General features: G+C 44.6%; 1 protein-coding gene across 1 annotated transcript in view; it reads right to left on the bottom strand.

Moving 5' to 3' along the window:
• ASCC3 (activating signal cointegrator 1 complex subunit 3) overlaps positions 1-16,952 on the bottom strand; it is a 288,876-nt gene that overhangs the window by 147,837 nt on the left and 124,087 nt on the right. Inside the window, exon 14 of the mRNA XM_080665788.1 lies at positions 2,734-2,868. Coding sequence (XP_080521914.1) covers positions 2,734-2,868 — 135 coding nt within the window. The remainder of the gene's footprint in view (positions 1-2,733; positions 2,869-16,952) is intronic.

Raw genomic sequence — 16,952 nt, 5'->3', positions numbered from 1 at the left:
CCGGTCCAGTTTAAGAACCCATTGTGGCCCTCGAGTCAAAAAGTTTGCCCACCCCTGGTATAGATGTTTGTGGAATTCATTTTCATTTAAAAAAATCCAATAATAACAGGATGAAAATCAAGTACAATAAAATACAAAAAATGATATAATAAAATTAACTACAGATTTTCAAATCTACCCAACTGTATTAAAACTTTTCATTTCTTCATGTTTTTTCATAGTGATCTCTGCATCCGTGTTTGATGAGGTTATCTTAGGTAATTACTTGAAAAAGTCTCTATAAATTATTTCTATACACTTTAAAATATTTCATGATAAATTTGAATTACTTACACATATGCCATATCAAGGGATAATAATACAAACCTACATCACAGATTGTGAGAATTGAATGAGTTATATAAAGTAATAAAAGTGATCCTTGGCACTAGTGAACATGACAAATATTAGACATTATTATTATTATAACAATTAAATAATAAACCTGCTTTATTTAGAACAGCAATAGCTCTCAGAATTGATAGTTATAAAATAACCAGACATCCACAAGGTGGCTCTCAACACTTGGCTTTTAACACAATAAACTTGCTTTGTATTTCTAAAGAAAGGAAATAAAACTTAGGAATGCCAACCTGACTTTTCAAAGACTCTCATAAATTCATAATCAATAAGTAACTGGAAGAATACAAAGCTGTACAAAAAGTGTTATATAATAGAAAATTTTATAATGTGAAAAAATGAAGAAATTGAATACATTTTGTAGTTTTAAATTGAAACAAAATCTGTCACAAAAACTGGCATCAGATGATCATATTCAGAATTTAAAATATCAATAAAAGTGGTAAAATTTACAGTGCAATCATAACAATTAAATATATTTTACTGAGTAGTAGATGTGAAAGCATAGATGTCTGGTAGCTAGTAACTGTTCAGAAAACATTAGTTACATCTTATGCATATAAAACATTTTGAAGTTACTATCTATAATAATAAAAGCATAATATGCTAATTAGACTGAACGTCCTTCCGGACAACCTTCTGGATGAAGCTGGGGCTACAAGGGAAGTCTGGGTCCTGGGTGCCCTCTGGCAGCTGGATGGAAGCCCAGGTCCCGGGTGCCTGCCAACTGTCATAGGGAAGCCCGGGTCTCAGGTGCCTTTTGGCAGCTGGGGGAAAGCCTTGATCCTGGGTGCCAGTGAACAGAGGGGAGCCAGTGCCGGCAGCCAGGGGAAGGAAGGCCTACTTTTGCATGAATTTTGTGTGTCAGGCCTCTAGTCATTTTATATTCAGAGTATTTTATTTGAAAATTTATTTTCATAGCTATAAATCAGGGCCAACTTTTCCTGCTAAGGGTCAGGGGTCATTTTAGGCTTTGTGGGCCACACAGTCCCCAAAGCAAGTATTAAATTCTTCCCTTGTGAAAAAAGCAGCTATGGACAAAGGAAAAGGGTCTGACAGTTGTCTAACAGAACTTTAATTATAGAAACAGGTGACTGCCTTTGGCCCTTGGACTGTACTTTGCCCACTGTTGATCTAAACCATTATTTGACATCTATAATAATAAACGCATAATATGCTAATTAGACTGGACAGCCGAATGACCTTCTGGACATCATTCTGGACATCCTTCCGGACGAAGCCGCTGCAGTGGGGGCCAAGGCAGAGGCGGTTAGGGGTTATCAGGCAGGCAGGCGAGCAGTTAGGGGCAATCAGGCAGGCATGCAGAGTTGTTAGGGGCAATGAGGCAGGCAGGCCAGTGGTTAGGGGCGATGAGGCAGGCAGGCAAGCAGTTAGGGGCGATAAGGAAAACAAGTTGAGTGGTTATGGGCAATGAGGCAGGCAGGCGAGTGGTTAGGGGCGATCAGGCAGGCAGACAAGCAGTTAGGGGTGATCAGGTAGGCAGGAAGAGTGGTTGGGGGCAATCAGGCAGGCAGGCCAACACTAGGGGCAATCAGGCAGGCAGGCCATTGGTTAGGGGTGATGAGGCAGGCAGGCGAGCAGTTAGAAGCCAGAGGTCCCAGATTGCGAGAGGGTGCAGGCCGGGTTGAGGGACCCCTCGCCACACCCCCGTGCACTAATTTCGTGTACTGGGCCTCTAGTAATTAAAAAAAACAAACACACACTTCTCTATAAATCTTAAGATACATTACTTCTCAAATTGTAATGTGCATAAAATCACCTGCAAGTGAGTTCAAATACAGATTATAATTTGGCAAGACTGAAGTGGAGCTTGAGGCTCTTCATTTCTGCATTTCTAATGAGGACCTTCACTTTTTAGGTCCTTTGAGCTTATTGAGTAGCAATGCAGTTGTTCTTAAACTTTTTGGTCTCAAATTTTTACCTTCTTAAAAAGAGCTTTTATGTAGGTATGTCTGTCATACTAACCCAAGAAATTAAAAAAATTATCAATTAGTTCTTTCAAAGAACAATGATAACGATATTAGATGTTAACATATTTTATAAAACTTAACTGTCCTTTATGTTTTCAATATACTTTAAAGAGCAGGACTAAATACTACAATTATAACCACTTAGAAGTGGTGATTGAACACATCATGCATTGGGATCCTTTGAAAAATCATTAAGTCAAGAAAAAATTCAAGATTATAACATGATAAATGTGTAAAATTAACTTCTTGGAAATTGGAGACGATCTTTCATGCATAAAATACCTGGTATATCTGGCACATTGTGTGCTTTAGTTCCTGTATCTTACTGTCATCTGTCCCCTACCTGTTTTTCTGCATGTCCATATTCAGGTCCTTGTGTAGGTAAAAAGCAGGAAATCTGGCCATTGTTTTTTGCTTTTTCTATTAGAGACATAGCTGTTCTTACAGTGGCATTTCGAGCATGCACAAACACCATCACCTAAAATAAAAGAAAGCAGTTTATCTGATATTCACATTCATTAAAAGATGGCTTAATACTAGTTTGGAAATCACTATATATAACCAACTATTAAATTTCAAAATAAAACCTCAGTTTATGAACTCTCCAACATCTTATTTTAGAACAAAGTATGTATAGTATAAAGGTGAATTAAATAATTTCCATAACATGCCTTTATTTATTATTGGCCTATAAAATGGCAGACATTAAAATAAAATTAATGGATTATATAAAACTAGAGGCCTGGTGCACGAATTCGTGCACCAGTGGGGTCCCTCGCCTGGCCTGCAAGATCAGGCCGAAACCAGCTCTCTGACATCCCCCAAGGGGTCCCAGATTGCAAGAGGGCGCAGGCCAGGCTGAAGGACCCCATCGGTGCACAATCGGGGCCGGGGAGGGACACAGGAGGTTGGCCAGGCGGGGAGGGACCACGGGAGGGCTCCAGGGCACGTCCTGCCTGTCTCACTCAGTCTTGATCAGCCGGACCCCAGCAGCAAGCTAACCTACTGGTCAGAGCGTCTACCCCCTGATGGTCAGTGCACATCATAGTGAGCAGTTGAGCAGCCTTACCATATCATTAGTATATTATGCTTTGATTGGTTGAACAGCCAACCGGACGACTGGACACTTAGCATATTAGGCTTTTATTATATAGGATGTGGAGTTTAATTTTTGCGTTTTCTCTCTCTCTCTTTTTTTTTTTTTAAATATATTTTATTGATATTTTATAGAGAGGAAGGGAGAGGGATAGAGAGCTAGAAACATCGATGAGAGAGAAACATCGATCAGCTGCCTCCTGCACACCTCCTACTGGGGATGTGCCCGCAACCAAGGTACATGCCCTTGACCGGAATCGAACCCGGACCCCTCAGTCCGCAGGCCGATGCTCTATCCACTGAGCCAAACCAGTTTTGGCACGCGTTTTCTCTTTTAAAGACATTGTTCATTAATCATCCATTATGGAGACAGAGTATAAAAACATATGAAAGCCTTACCTCTCCACAGTCGATAAAATTTCCAGTATTATAAATATGTTTAAAGAAATTGAAAACAGTTAAGAACACTCTTTCCTGGACAAAAATATGTCTAAGAACAATCATTTAAAATAGAGTTTAGGGGACTGCTGGAGATGACAATGCTGCTAGAGAGATATTTGCAGTTTTTTATTGTGGTAGAACTTCCTATGGAGTTATTCACAAAGTGACTGTGGAAATCTGAATTAGGGAAAAGTCACATGTCCAGATGCTTTGTCAAAGATAAGTGGATAATAGTACTTTCAGGGACAGTCACCAGGCAAACTGTAAATGCAGTTGAGGAGAATAAATAAGAGTGTAATTAGCATCTGTATCTCCTGCCTATCAGGAACTGCCTTCTCTCCTTTGTGCTGTTTCTTCTTTGGCCTTCACTTTCCCCCACATTCAGCTCAATTCCAGCTTTCCCAAAGAGACATTATTTCTATGATAAAAAATTTATTCTTTCATATGGGGCAAGTGATCTTTTTCAATCTTATATGATGTAAATAAAAGCATCTTTAGATAACTTGATCCATCTGAAACATACAATCTAAGGATAATCAGAGTGGGTGCTTTGGATAACTTAAAGACTAGTTCTAGCCACAGCTTCCAATGAGACTAACACCTTTACATCTCTCTGGAGTTACTCTGGCATTCCCTTTATGCCTCAGCAGTGTGAAGTCCCTAATTCTTGCTGCTTCTGCCCAATGTCTCCCCATATTCTATTATTATATTTTGGTGTTATTTACATGCTGCACATTTCAGAAGATATGCTACCAACTGTTTCAGTAAAAGAGAAGAAAAGTTAAAAAGTAAAGGAGGTCTGGAATTTGACCAGAAATAAGACGGAGAGACACAGATGTAGAGCACATGCTATGTAATTAACCCATAGTAATTTTATATTTATACTAGAGGCCCGGTGCACAAAATTTGTGCATGGGGGAGGGGGGTGTCCCTCAGCCCAGCCTGCACCCTATCCAATCTGGGACCCCTCGAGGGATGTCCGACTGCCCGTTTACCGGGATCGGGCCTAAACGGGCAGTCGGACATCCCTCTCACAATCCAGGACTCCTGGCTCCCAACTGCTCGCCTGCCTGCCTTCCTGATTGCCCCAAACTGCTTCTGCCTGCCAGCCTGATCACCCCCTAACCACTCCCCTGCCAGCCTGATAGATGCCTAACTGCTCCCCTGCCAGCCTGTTTGCCCCTAACTGCCCTCCCCTGCAGGCCTGGTCCCCCCCCAACTGCTCTCCCCTGCAGGCCTGGTCACCCCTAACTGCCCTCCCCTGCAGGCCTTGTCCCCCTCAACTGCTCGCCCTTGCAGGCCTGGTCACCCCTAACGGCCCACCCCTGCAGGCCTGGTCCCCCCCGCCAACTGCTCTCCCCTGCAGGCCTGGTCCCTCCCAACTGCCATTCCCTGCAGGCCTGGTTGCCCCTAACTTCCCTCCTCTGCCGGCTTGGTCACTCCTAATTGCCCACCCCTGCAGGCTTGATCGCCCCCAACTGCCCTCCCTTGCAGGCCTGGTCCCTCCCAACTGCCCTCCCCTGCTGGCCATCTTGTGGTGGCCATCTTGTGTCCACATGGGGGCAGGATCTTTGACCACATGGTGGAAGACATCTTGTATGTTGGAGTGATGCTCAATCTGCATATTACTCTTTTATTAGATAGGATAGAGGCCTGGTGCACAGGTGGGGGCCAGCTGGTTTGCCTTGAAGGGTGTCCCGGATCAGGGTGGGGGTTCCCTTGGGGCATGGGGTGGCCTGGGCAAGGGGCCTGTGGTGGTTTGCAGGCCGGCCACGCCCCCTGGCACCCCAAGCGGAGGCCCTGGTATCTGGGATTTATTTATCTTCTACAAATGAAGCTTTGTAGCCTGAGCGGAGCCAAGCCTTCTGCTTGCTCCGTGGCGGCAGCCATTTTGGGGGGGATTTATGTATCTTCTATCATTGAAACTTTGTAGCCTTAAGCAAGGCCTGGGCCGGCCAGGGTGTGCAGAAAGCTTGGCTTCCTCCATCGCCACGGGCAACCCTAGCATCCTGCTCTTTCCAGCTCCGTGGCTGCCACCATATCAGTTTGGGTTTATGTACCTTCTATCATTGAAACTTTGTAGCCTTGAGTGGAGGCCTAGGCCAGCAAGGGCAGGCGGAAAGCTTGGCTTCCTCCATCGCCGGGGAAATCCAAGCCTCCCTCCTGCTCTCTGTGTCCGTAGCCATCTTGGTTGGGTTTATTTGCATATTCGCTCCTGATTGGCTTGTGGGCGTGGCTTGTGGGTATAGTGGAGTGATGGTTAATTTGCATATTACTCTTTTATTAGATAGGACTAGAGGTCCAGCAGCAAGCTAACTACCTGTCGGAGTGTCTGCCCCCGGTGGTCAGTGCACGTCATAGTGAGCGGTTGAGTGACCTTAGCATATTACGCTTTGATTGGTTGAACGGCCAACTGGATGACTGTGGGTTCCCTCAGCCTGGCCTGCAGGGATCAAACTGAAACCGGCTCTCTGACATCCCCCGAGGGGTCCCAGATTGTGAGGGGGCAGTTCTCAGGTGACGCACTCCAGAATCGGTCTCTCTGCTTCCGGGTGTGTCACCCAAGAACTGCAGCTGCCAAGTGACTGGAGCTCGGCAGCTCCTGCATTGAGTGTCTGCCCCCTGGTGGTCAGTGTGCATCATAGCTACCGTTTGGAGCATCTGCCCCCTGGTGGTCATTACACGTCATAGCTACCAGTCGGATGGTCACTTAGGCTTTTATATATAGAGATACTTGTCAAAGAACATATTCCACATATGAGATGCTGAATAAAATTCACAGTAGGATAAAATCTCAAATAACAATTATTCAAGAACCCAGCCATGCTTAAATAGCTAATATTCTTTCAGGGTGTATTAAAAGTAAAGAAGAGTTGACAATCTGGAGAAGACCAGAAGCTCTTCAATGAAAAATTCCCAGTGTTGATAGGACATATTTGATAGACTTTCTGGGAAAACATCTTTACCTCATAAGATGTCAAGATAGCATCATTTAATATCACTATAATATTTTCATAATTACTGACAAAAGCTATTTAATACTAAGTTAGAAAATTATGTTAACCATAATGCCCTGTTGAAGTTTACCCCATTCAGAATCTTTCAAGTTCTATCATCCTGTCTATTGCAAAAGGTAGCATTATTTAAACTATAAATTCCTTTTTAAAGGGTGAGACTGATTTTTTCTCTTATCTAAAAACTAGGAGCCCAGTGAGCGATTCGAAATCGCGCGGCGCCGTCCACCCTAGAGTCGCTGGTCTGGCCCTGCCTTGCTCCCCAGGCCCCGCAGCAGCCGCAGCCGTTGGCAGTCCAGCCCTGCCTTGCTCTCCGGGCCCCGCAGCAGCCACAGCCGCCGACGGTCTGGCCCTGCCTCGCTCTCTGGGCCCTGCAGCAGCCACAGCCGCTGATGGTCTGGCCCTGCCTCGCTCTCTGGGCCCCGCAGCAGCCACAGCCGCTGCCAGTCCTGCCCTGCCTCCCTCTCCAGCCCCTGAAGCAGGTGCGGCTGCTGCCGATCAGGCCCTCCCCCAGCGCAGGTGCGCGGAGGTCCCTGCCGCCCCGCCCCTGATGCTGTGCACGCAGCCTCCTCCTGTCCGGTTGACCCGTTACGGTGTCCCAGTTAATTAGCATATTTCTTTATTCTATGTATAGATACATTTTATCACACACAAAGCTCATTAACCCTCAACATTAAATTTAAAAAAAATCTCAATTAAAATAAAGTTTCTTATTATTTTATTAATTAATTTATTCATTCAATATTTCTGAGCATGCAATCACTACCAAGTCCTGAGAAAACTGCTGTGAAAAAATAGAAGCAAGGTACCTGCCCTCATGGAGATGAGAATCTAGTATGATGGACTAAATGAGAAAAGATATGTATTTTAATTAATAAACATTTACTGCTGTATGTGAAAAATACTCTTAAAAGGAGAGATATGAAAATGGACAAGACATGGTACCATCTATGGAAGACATGTAAAATTTAAGGAGGAATATAAAACTACACATACGTCAGGCAGCTGACTCAAAAGATGGATGGAGTGTGGCTAACAGAGCAATGCTAAACATAGAGCTGTGGGTTTCCTTCATTCATCTATTCTAAGATATTTACACAGTATTTATTGGGTGCCAAGCAATGTACTAACCACCAGCCATACAATGATAAATATGTCCCAAGGCTCCAAATTGGAACACTACTGTTATGATGAGAAAGAATCACTAGTAGTCAGCCGATCTGGTTATAGAAGCAGGGTGCGGGACGGATGGAGGAGGCTACTGCAGTGTTTAGAGTATTTGTCTTTGGTAAATATCTTAGCGCATTAGCTTAAAGAAGTTCATTCTCTTTCAAAGATTCTTATACTGTGGCCCAAGGACCATTTCATCAGAATCACTGCTGGTTATCTGTTAAAATAGATTTCTGGGTCCTCCCTAAAACCAACTGAGTAAGAATATCTAGGGGTGGGGTCTAGATATTAACAACTACTGAGATGACTACTGTGTGAAATTAGTTAATAATAACCATCAACTTAATTTTCTTCTTCTAAGTTAAAAGAAGTCTGAAAGGAAGCATAAATAAAACCACCACCATAAAGATAATTTTTAAAATTATCTTATAATCTATCTTAATTTACCTATATATATATGATGACATATGTGTGAATATTAACGTATTTTTATATAAATAGTCTAGCCAGTGGTCAGCAAACTGCAGCTCACGAGCCACATGCAGTTTGCAGCTCTGTTGACTAATGAGTTTGCCAACCACTGGGATAGGGGCTTAATCACAAGGAACAACAACAGTCTGTAATTATTGGAATCGAGAGTCTAGGTCAGTGGTCGGCAAACTCATTAGTCAACAGAGTGGCAAACCGTGGCTCGCAAGCCGCATGTGGCTCGCGAGCCACAGTTTGCCGACCACTGGTCTAGTCCTAAGGTCATTTCTCAGATGGCCCAGGGTTTTACAATGAAACCAGATTTCCATCCTCCATTATTCAAATGTCACATTAGGTAAATCCTGTTGAAATAACAGATATGAAGAACATAAGGGAAAATAAAATATGACCCTAAATCTTCATTAATTATTTCAATCTGACTTGTCAACTTATCATTTTGCAAATTATTTTCTACTGCAGCCAAGAGAAATATTAGTTACAACTTAAAGTAGCAATTTCTTTTTATTAAGGAATCCATCATGTCTTGTTCAGTAAAATAAACTCTTTTTCTTATTAGGGATTTTCTGTCTAGAGGCTCCAACAGAGAAGCCTTTACAAGATTTTGGGTCTCTTTAAACATATTGGATTTTATGGTTTGTTAATTTGGTTAATTAATTTAAATAGACCCATATGAGAATTATAACTAACAGAAAGGACAGCGTTGTTTCATTTAGTAGAAATAACTCCAAATTATTCTTAAAAACACTGTTAATGACCAAACAGCAGTTAAATGGGAATGTGTTATGAAAATAAAATTAGAAGATTCAAGTCAATGCTGTTGGTAAATTTTAATTGTGTTATAAAACTGTTTATATTTTTACTTGAAGTTTGTTAGGTTAACGCAGTGGTCAGCAAACTGTGGCTTGCGAGCCATATGCGGCTCATGAGCCATATGCGGCTCACGAGCCGGTTTGCCGCTCTGTTGACTAATGAGTTTGCCGACCACTGGGATAGGGGCTTAATCACAAGGAACAACAACAGCCTGTAATTATTGGAATCGAGAGTCTAGGTCAGTGGTTGGCAAACTCATTAGTCAACAGAGCAGCAAACCGCAGCTCGCGAGCCGCAGTTTGCCGACCACTGGGTTAACGCATTTAAAAATTTTATATACTTATTTTTAGTGTAAAAAGCCATTCAATTTTAATACATATAATAAAATCAGTTTTGGACTAGGAAAGAAAGTATGTGGATATAAATTCTGTTTCTGTTATCTGACTTGCCAAAAAAAGGTGTTCTTCACATGAGATTCTGATTAAAATTAATGCAAGAATAAAAGCTCAAATAATCATTTAAAAAACTAGAATGCTTAAGTAACTGATATCGTTTCCATGTATGCAAAGAAGAACAAATTATTTGAAAAAGACAAAAAATTTTACTTTGAAATATTATTAAATAGCAGTATGACTTAGAATAAATTATTTAATCTCTTAGATTTTATTTCCACTAGTCCAAAGATAGTTACTAGTGTCACAGGAATACTATAAGGATTAAAGGATATAATGTAAGTGAAGCCAGTACATTTAATAAAGCAATAGCTCTCAAATTTTGTAATGCTTCAAAATCACCAAATGCTGCTCCATCTCTTACCTCCTTTTCTGATTAAGTAGGTCACAGACAAGCCAAGAATCTGCATTTCTACCTAGTTCTAGTGCACTTTGTACAGGAACTCTGAGAACCTCTGTCAGAGCTGGTAAGTATTAGCACCATTATAAGGGTATAAACATTAATAAGTTTAATTTGGCCTACAAGATTCAGTAGTTATATCAGTAAATGTTATAAAATGGCACCTATATAACTATTTATTCCTCGTTTATAAAAATGTGTGTGTCTAGGAATCAAAAAATTAATAGGAATATTTAAGCCTGAGATTATTGGAAAACAGGAGGGAGGATGCCAAAGATTAAAGGTGAAATCTTGAGTCAAAGACTTTCCTAGAAATTTCCACTAAGAAAGAAGACTAAAAATGGAAATACCTGAAAAGACGAACGACATGACAGATATGAATAGTGATGCTTCACAATATATTGGCTCTTTCAAGTGTTAATGAATGAGGCTTGAGGGCAAGGAGTCTGAGGGGAACTTCTTCTCTATGCCTTTATTTTAATTTTATTTTTTTTTACTTTTTATTGAATTCATTGGGCTAACACTGGTTAATAAAATTGTATAAGTTTCAGGTGTGCGATTTTATAATACATTGTCTACATATCCCCCCCTATAACTTCTACCTTCCTCCAAACCCCTCTCTATCCTTCTGGTAATCACCATACTGTTATCTATGTACATGAGTCGTTTTTTCATTTTGATTTTTGGGGTCTTTTTGTATTTATTTATTTACTTATTTATTTGCTTAATCCCTTCATCCTTTTCACACATCCTCTGTGTTTCTGGAATGGTTTTGATAAGTACTATCTTTGGGAGAATTAAGAAAATACTCAAAATATTTTTTTTTTTTGTATTTTATAGTTTGAATGAAGAGTTGTCACTACAGATGTATTTCAGATATATTTGTATACCAGAAGAGCATGTAGGCACAAAATAGTTTTTATTGCCATGGTCACATTACCTTATCTGTGTTATCAGATAAATGCAATTTTAAAAGTTGCTAAAATATAGTTTTGCAGCCACTGAACTAACAGAAAATTACATATAAGTTCATAAAGCTTCATTTAAAAAACAATAGTAACCCTTATACCTACATGAGGGAGATGGTAGTTACTGAGAAGATAGAAGTGGGCTAGATAGTTAGGGACAGGACCATGGAAGGGGAAGTAGAATAAAGAGCTTAACCCAGCTGCAGAAGCAAAATGACCTAGAGCTGAACCCAGCCACAGAAACAAAGTGACCTAGAGCTGAACCCAGTTGAGTGGGAAAAGGCAGTGAGTTCACCTCGGACCTGACATGGCAGTCTTCAATCCCGCCATTGATCTTTGATCTTTAAAAAGCATGGATTGCCCTAACCAGTTTGGCTCAGTGGATAGCGCATCGGCCTGAGGACTCAAGGGTCCCAGGTTCGATTCCAGTCAAGGGCATGTACCTTGGTTGCGGGCACATCCCCAGTAGGGGTTGTGCAGGAGGCAGCTGATTGATGTTTCTCTCTCATCGATGTTTCTAACTCTCTATCCCTCTCCCTTCCTCTCTGTAAAAAATCAATAAAATGTATTTTTAAAAAAGCATGGATGTTGCTAGGGCAGGCAGCTTGCAGGTAACCAATCACAAGACAGTAAGTTATTTGAAGTAGCCAATCCCAAGGATGTTGCTAAAACAGAATTCTCTGAAATAACCAATCAGCAGCCAGCAGGGCATAGATCTACCCTTAGACAGAGAGCTTCAGTGGAACCCACTTTGGTCGCCTTCCTGCTGGAGGGAGTCTGTCTATCCCTCAATCAACTTTGCTTTCACTTACCTTCTTTGTCTGAGAACTCATTCTTCAATTTTGCAAGACAACGAATTCCGACTCAAACAGAAAATTGGTATCATTACTATTATGGTTCAATTAAAATAATAAAATATTCCCTAATGCTTCCAGATAGACATGCTACTTCATTCTTTTGAGCATCCAAAGGATTCATATGCCCCTCTCTTAAGCATTTATCAGTGACTACCTTTTACTTTTAGGTTTTTTGTGCTTGATTTAGTTCCTCCAAGAGTCTGTGGTCATCCAATAATTGCATGACAGGCACAGGGAACATAACAGTAGGTAAGCTCAGCACTGGTTTCTGTGTTTTGGAATATATATCTAGTTACTGTGGTGCAGAACTGGATTCTAGGAAGATGGTGAACACAGAAACTGTCATTCATAACATGAACATAGGAAGGAAAAAAAAAGAAGAAAACAAAAGGGAAAGCATAATCTAAAAATTAATTGGGGTCCTCTCTCAAAGTTAGCAAATTAGTTGATTTTAAAGGTTATAATATTCTATGTTTCTTCATTATTGACCTTAGGGTGCCATTTCTCTAAATCCTTCTTCCCAGAGTTCAAAATCTCCATGCACTGGTATGTTTGCAGGCCTTTACCTATGTTTTATTTTATTGGTTCTACTGCCAACTTCATCTGTGGAAATTTTAAGGACAGTTCTAATAATTCTTCTCTCCAATATCTCCAGGGAAAATTAATCATTCTCACACCACTTTGTTCATACTTGTACCTTGTGTAATCTCTAAATGTACAACGTAAGTATCTCCACTGTTGTTAATAATTCCTAGGACTGAGAATAAAATAGCAAGATATATTAAGTGCTTACTATGTGCTATGCTAAGTACTAGGTGCCATGAGTAGTTATTTATCTTATCTATATATACATAAAATGGAGGAATATGCAGATTTGTCCGGGACACCGTCATGCCACAACCGTTCACAGGGTTGGCGTGGCTACAGGGCTGCGGGGTGGCACTCCCAGTCTAAGCGTGATTTCGTCCCACCCAGGCAGACTCTCCCACGGCCCGCAGCCAAATCCTAATGCCAACCTGGGGTTTACTAAACTTTACTGGAGCTGCTCTCCACACCCCCACCCCCTGCCCCAGGACCAAGCTGCCCGCAGCAGGGTGCCCCAGCAGCATCCTGACAGGCGGGAGGCCCAGGAGAGCTGAGTGGAGTGGGGACTGCAGGGAGCCACGGAAAGGCTGGGCTGCCAGAGACAAGCTCCTGGGGGTCTGAGGAGAGTGTCTGAAGGAAGAGGAAGCTTCAGCGAAACGGCCGGCCAGGAGCTGTGGCCGGGGGTTCCACAGGCCTACAGACAGGCCTCCGCCTGAGGAGCAGCTCCCGGGTGAGTGCCTTGGCTTTGCCGAAGCGGCCGGCCAGGCAGCAGGAGGCCCAAGGGGCACAGAGTGGTGCCGAGGTAGGGTGCACCGGAGGGGGCCCAGGCCAGGGCAGGGGGCCGGCGGGCAGGGATATGCCTCGCCCACGGAGAGCGAGGTTCTACAGTGGCCCCAAGACATGGGAAACAAGACTGCTGGCATGGAAGGATGCCTGGGCAGAGGGGCGTGGCCCTGCAGCCCTGAGGCAGGGATTGAGGGGCGGTGCCACCTCAGTGGAGGGGCACCACACTGCCGGGTACCCCACTGCAGCAGCTCCGGGCACTAACTGGGCTTCGCTGTGGCCTGCACACTTGAGAGGCCGTGACTCCTGCTCCAGGCCTTGGCCCAAAAGCAAGCCAGCGCCCACCCTGCCCCCAGTTCCCGCCCTGCCCTGCCCCAGTTCTCCTCCCACCCCAGGGCAGTGTGTGCCTGCATGGTGAGTACAAAGCCTACCACCTGCTCCCCAGATGGGGCGGGGGTGGGGGGCAGTAAAGAATGGGGTCTGGGGAGAGGAAAGAATGTGGAGCATCGATGAAGAAGAGGTGCTTGAGAATGAAGCTCAGAAGCCTCACGGGGAGGTTTCTTCTTTTTGCCCCGCAGCTGTCTCTTAGGAAATGCGGAGAGCGCAGTTGTGAGGGCTCCCTGTGCACTGAGTCCAGTTCCACAGCCAACTGGAATTGGCCTCAGTTTCCTGGTCTGGAAAATGGATTAAGCCTGTCCCAGTGCCTTCATTGAGCTTTGAGGGCCAGTTGAAATACTATATAAAGAAAATGAGTGAAGAAGTGAGAAAGAAAAGGGTGAGCAACACAGAAAAAAGATTGGAAGGAACCTATAAACCTACTGTCACTTAAACAGGGAATATAGTCAACAGTGTTGTAATGGTGGTATGATGCCAGGTGGGTACTAGAAATATCGGGGAATACTTTGTAAAGTATATGATTGTCTAACCCAGCCGGGGGCAAACTACGGCCCGTGGGCCGGATCCGGCCCATTCGGCTGTTCTATCCGGCCCACAGAGCTGAAAGAGCGGAGGGTTCTCTTGCTCTCCCTCTGCTCCTTTACTTTGAATTTATATTAGTTCACACAAACACTCCATCCATGCTTTTGTTCCGGCCCTCTGGTCCAGTTTAAGAACCAATTGTGGCCCTCGAGTCAAAAAGTTTGCCCCCCCCCGGTCTAACCACTATTCTGTAACTAATATAAAACCTGAAACTAATCCTATCCTATCTAATAAAAGAGTAATATGCAAATTAACCATCACTCCACTACAACCACAAGCCATGCCCATAATCCACACCCACCAGCCAATCAGGAACAAATATGCAAATAAATCCAACCAAGATGGCTACAGCCACGGAGAGCAGGAGGGAGGCTTGGGTTTCCCCGGCGATGGAGGAAGCCAAGTTTTCTGCCTGCCCTTGCCAGCCTACGCCTCCACTCAAGGCTACAAAGTTTCAATGATAGAAGATACATAAATCCAAACAGAAATGGCGGCAGCCACGGAGCTGGAAAGAGCAGGAGGCTAGGGTTGCCCCCAGCAATGGAGGAAGCCAAGCTTTCCACACACCCTGGCTGGCCCAGGCCTCGCTTAAGGCTACAAAGTTTCAATGATAGAAGATACATAAATCCCAACAGAAATGGCTGCCACCACGGAGCAAGCAGAAGGCTTAGCTCCGCTCCAGGCTACAAAGTTTCAATTGTAGAAGATAAATAAACCCCAGATACCAGGGCCTCCACTTGGGTCACCAGGGGCGTGGCCGGCCTGCAAACCACCACAGGCCCCTCACCCAGGCCACCCCATACCCCAAGGGAACCCCCTCCCTGATCCGGGACACACTTCAGGGCAAACCAGCTGGCCCCCACCCATGCACGAGGCCTCTATCCTATCTAATAAAAGAGTAATATGCAGATTGACCATCACTCCAACACACAAGATGGCTGCGCCCATGTGGTCAAAGATCCTGCCTCCATGTGGACACAAGATGGCCACCACAAGATGGCCAGCAGGGGAGGACAGTTGGGAGAGACCAGGCCTGCAGTGTAAGGCAGTTGCGGGGGACCCAGGCCTACAGGGGAGAGCAGTTGGGGGGGACCAGGCCTGCAAGGGAGGGCAGTTGTGGATGATCAGGCCAGCAGGGGAGGGCAGTTAGGGGGGACCAGGCCTGCAAGGGAGGGCAGTTGTGGGTGATCAGGCCAGCACGGGAAGGCAGTTGGGAGGGACCAGGCCTGCAAGGGAGGGCAGTTGGGGGTGATCAAGCCTGCAGAGGAGGGCTGTTAGGGGTGACCAAGCCAGCAGAGGAAGGAAGTTGGGGGCGACCAGGCCTGCAGGGAAAGGCAGTTGGGAGGGACCCAGGCCTGCAGGGGAGAGCAGTTGGGGGGGACCAGGCCTGCAGGGGAGGGCAGTTAGGGGTGACCAGGCCTGCAGGGGAGGGCAGTTGGGGGGACCCAGGCCTGCAGGGGAGAGCAGTTGGGGGGGACCAGGCCTGCAGGGGAGGGCAGTTAGGGGAAGACAGGCTGGCAGGGGAGCAGTTAGGCATCAATCAGGCTGGCAGGGGCGTGGTTAGGGGGTCATCCGGCTGGCAGACAGAAGCGGTTAGGGGCAATCAGGAAGGCAGGCAGGTGAGCAGTTGGGAGCCAGCAGTCCTGGATTGTGAGAGGGATGGAAATCCCTCGAGGGGTCCCAGATTGGAGAGGGTGCAGGCTGGGCTGAGGGACAACCCTCCACACCCCCCGCCCCCGTGCACGAATTTCGTGCACCGGGCCTCTAATACAAAATAATATTGAATGTAAAGAAATGAAAATAGGAGTAACATTTTTATAAATTTAAAAGTTTAAATAAAGGCTGTAAAGGAAGGAAGGGAGAGAATAAAAATAGTGTTTTTCATTTTACCACTCTATTGCCTTTTCAGTACATGAAAAACACAGTTGTCTTTATATGGTGCTTTTATACTTTTCTAAGTCATTATCTCATTTGATGTTCAGGGCAACTTATAGACAAGATAATTATTCCCTCCTCTATTCAAAGAAAGGAAATCTTTGTGTCTGGCCCCAATGAATCGATCGTCAAGCCCTTATTGTAAAGAAGGGTTAGTGACATTTTCTGTGAAGGGTCACATCTATACTAATAAAAGTCTTTGGGGTGATCAGGCTAGCAAGGGAGGGCAGTTGGGGGCGATCAGGCAGGCAGGGGAGCAGTTAGGCGTCAATCAGGCTGGCAGGGGAGCGGTTAGGGGGGAGATCAGACTGGCAGGCAGAAGCGATTAGAGGAAACCAGGCAGACGACCAGTTAGGAGCCAGTGGTCCAGAGACTGGAGAGGGTGCAGGCTGGGCTGAGGGACACACCGGACCACTAGTCTATATATATATAAAAGCATAACATGCAAATCGACCGGACAGCGGAACAACTGGTCACTATGACGCGCACTGACCACCATGGGGCAGATGCTCAGTGCAGGAGCTTCCCCCATTCCACAGGCCCCGATCGCCTGATGGGGAACAAGAAACCGGGGGTGGGTGGCGG

This window comes from Plecotus auritus (genome assembly GCF_963455305.1).
Source record: "Plecotus auritus genome assembly, chromosome: 4".
NCBI lineage: Eukaryota > Metazoa > Chordata > Mammalia > Chiroptera > Vespertilionidae > Plecotus > Plecotus auritus.
This window is presented reverse-complemented; position numbering and strand designations above follow the sequence as displayed.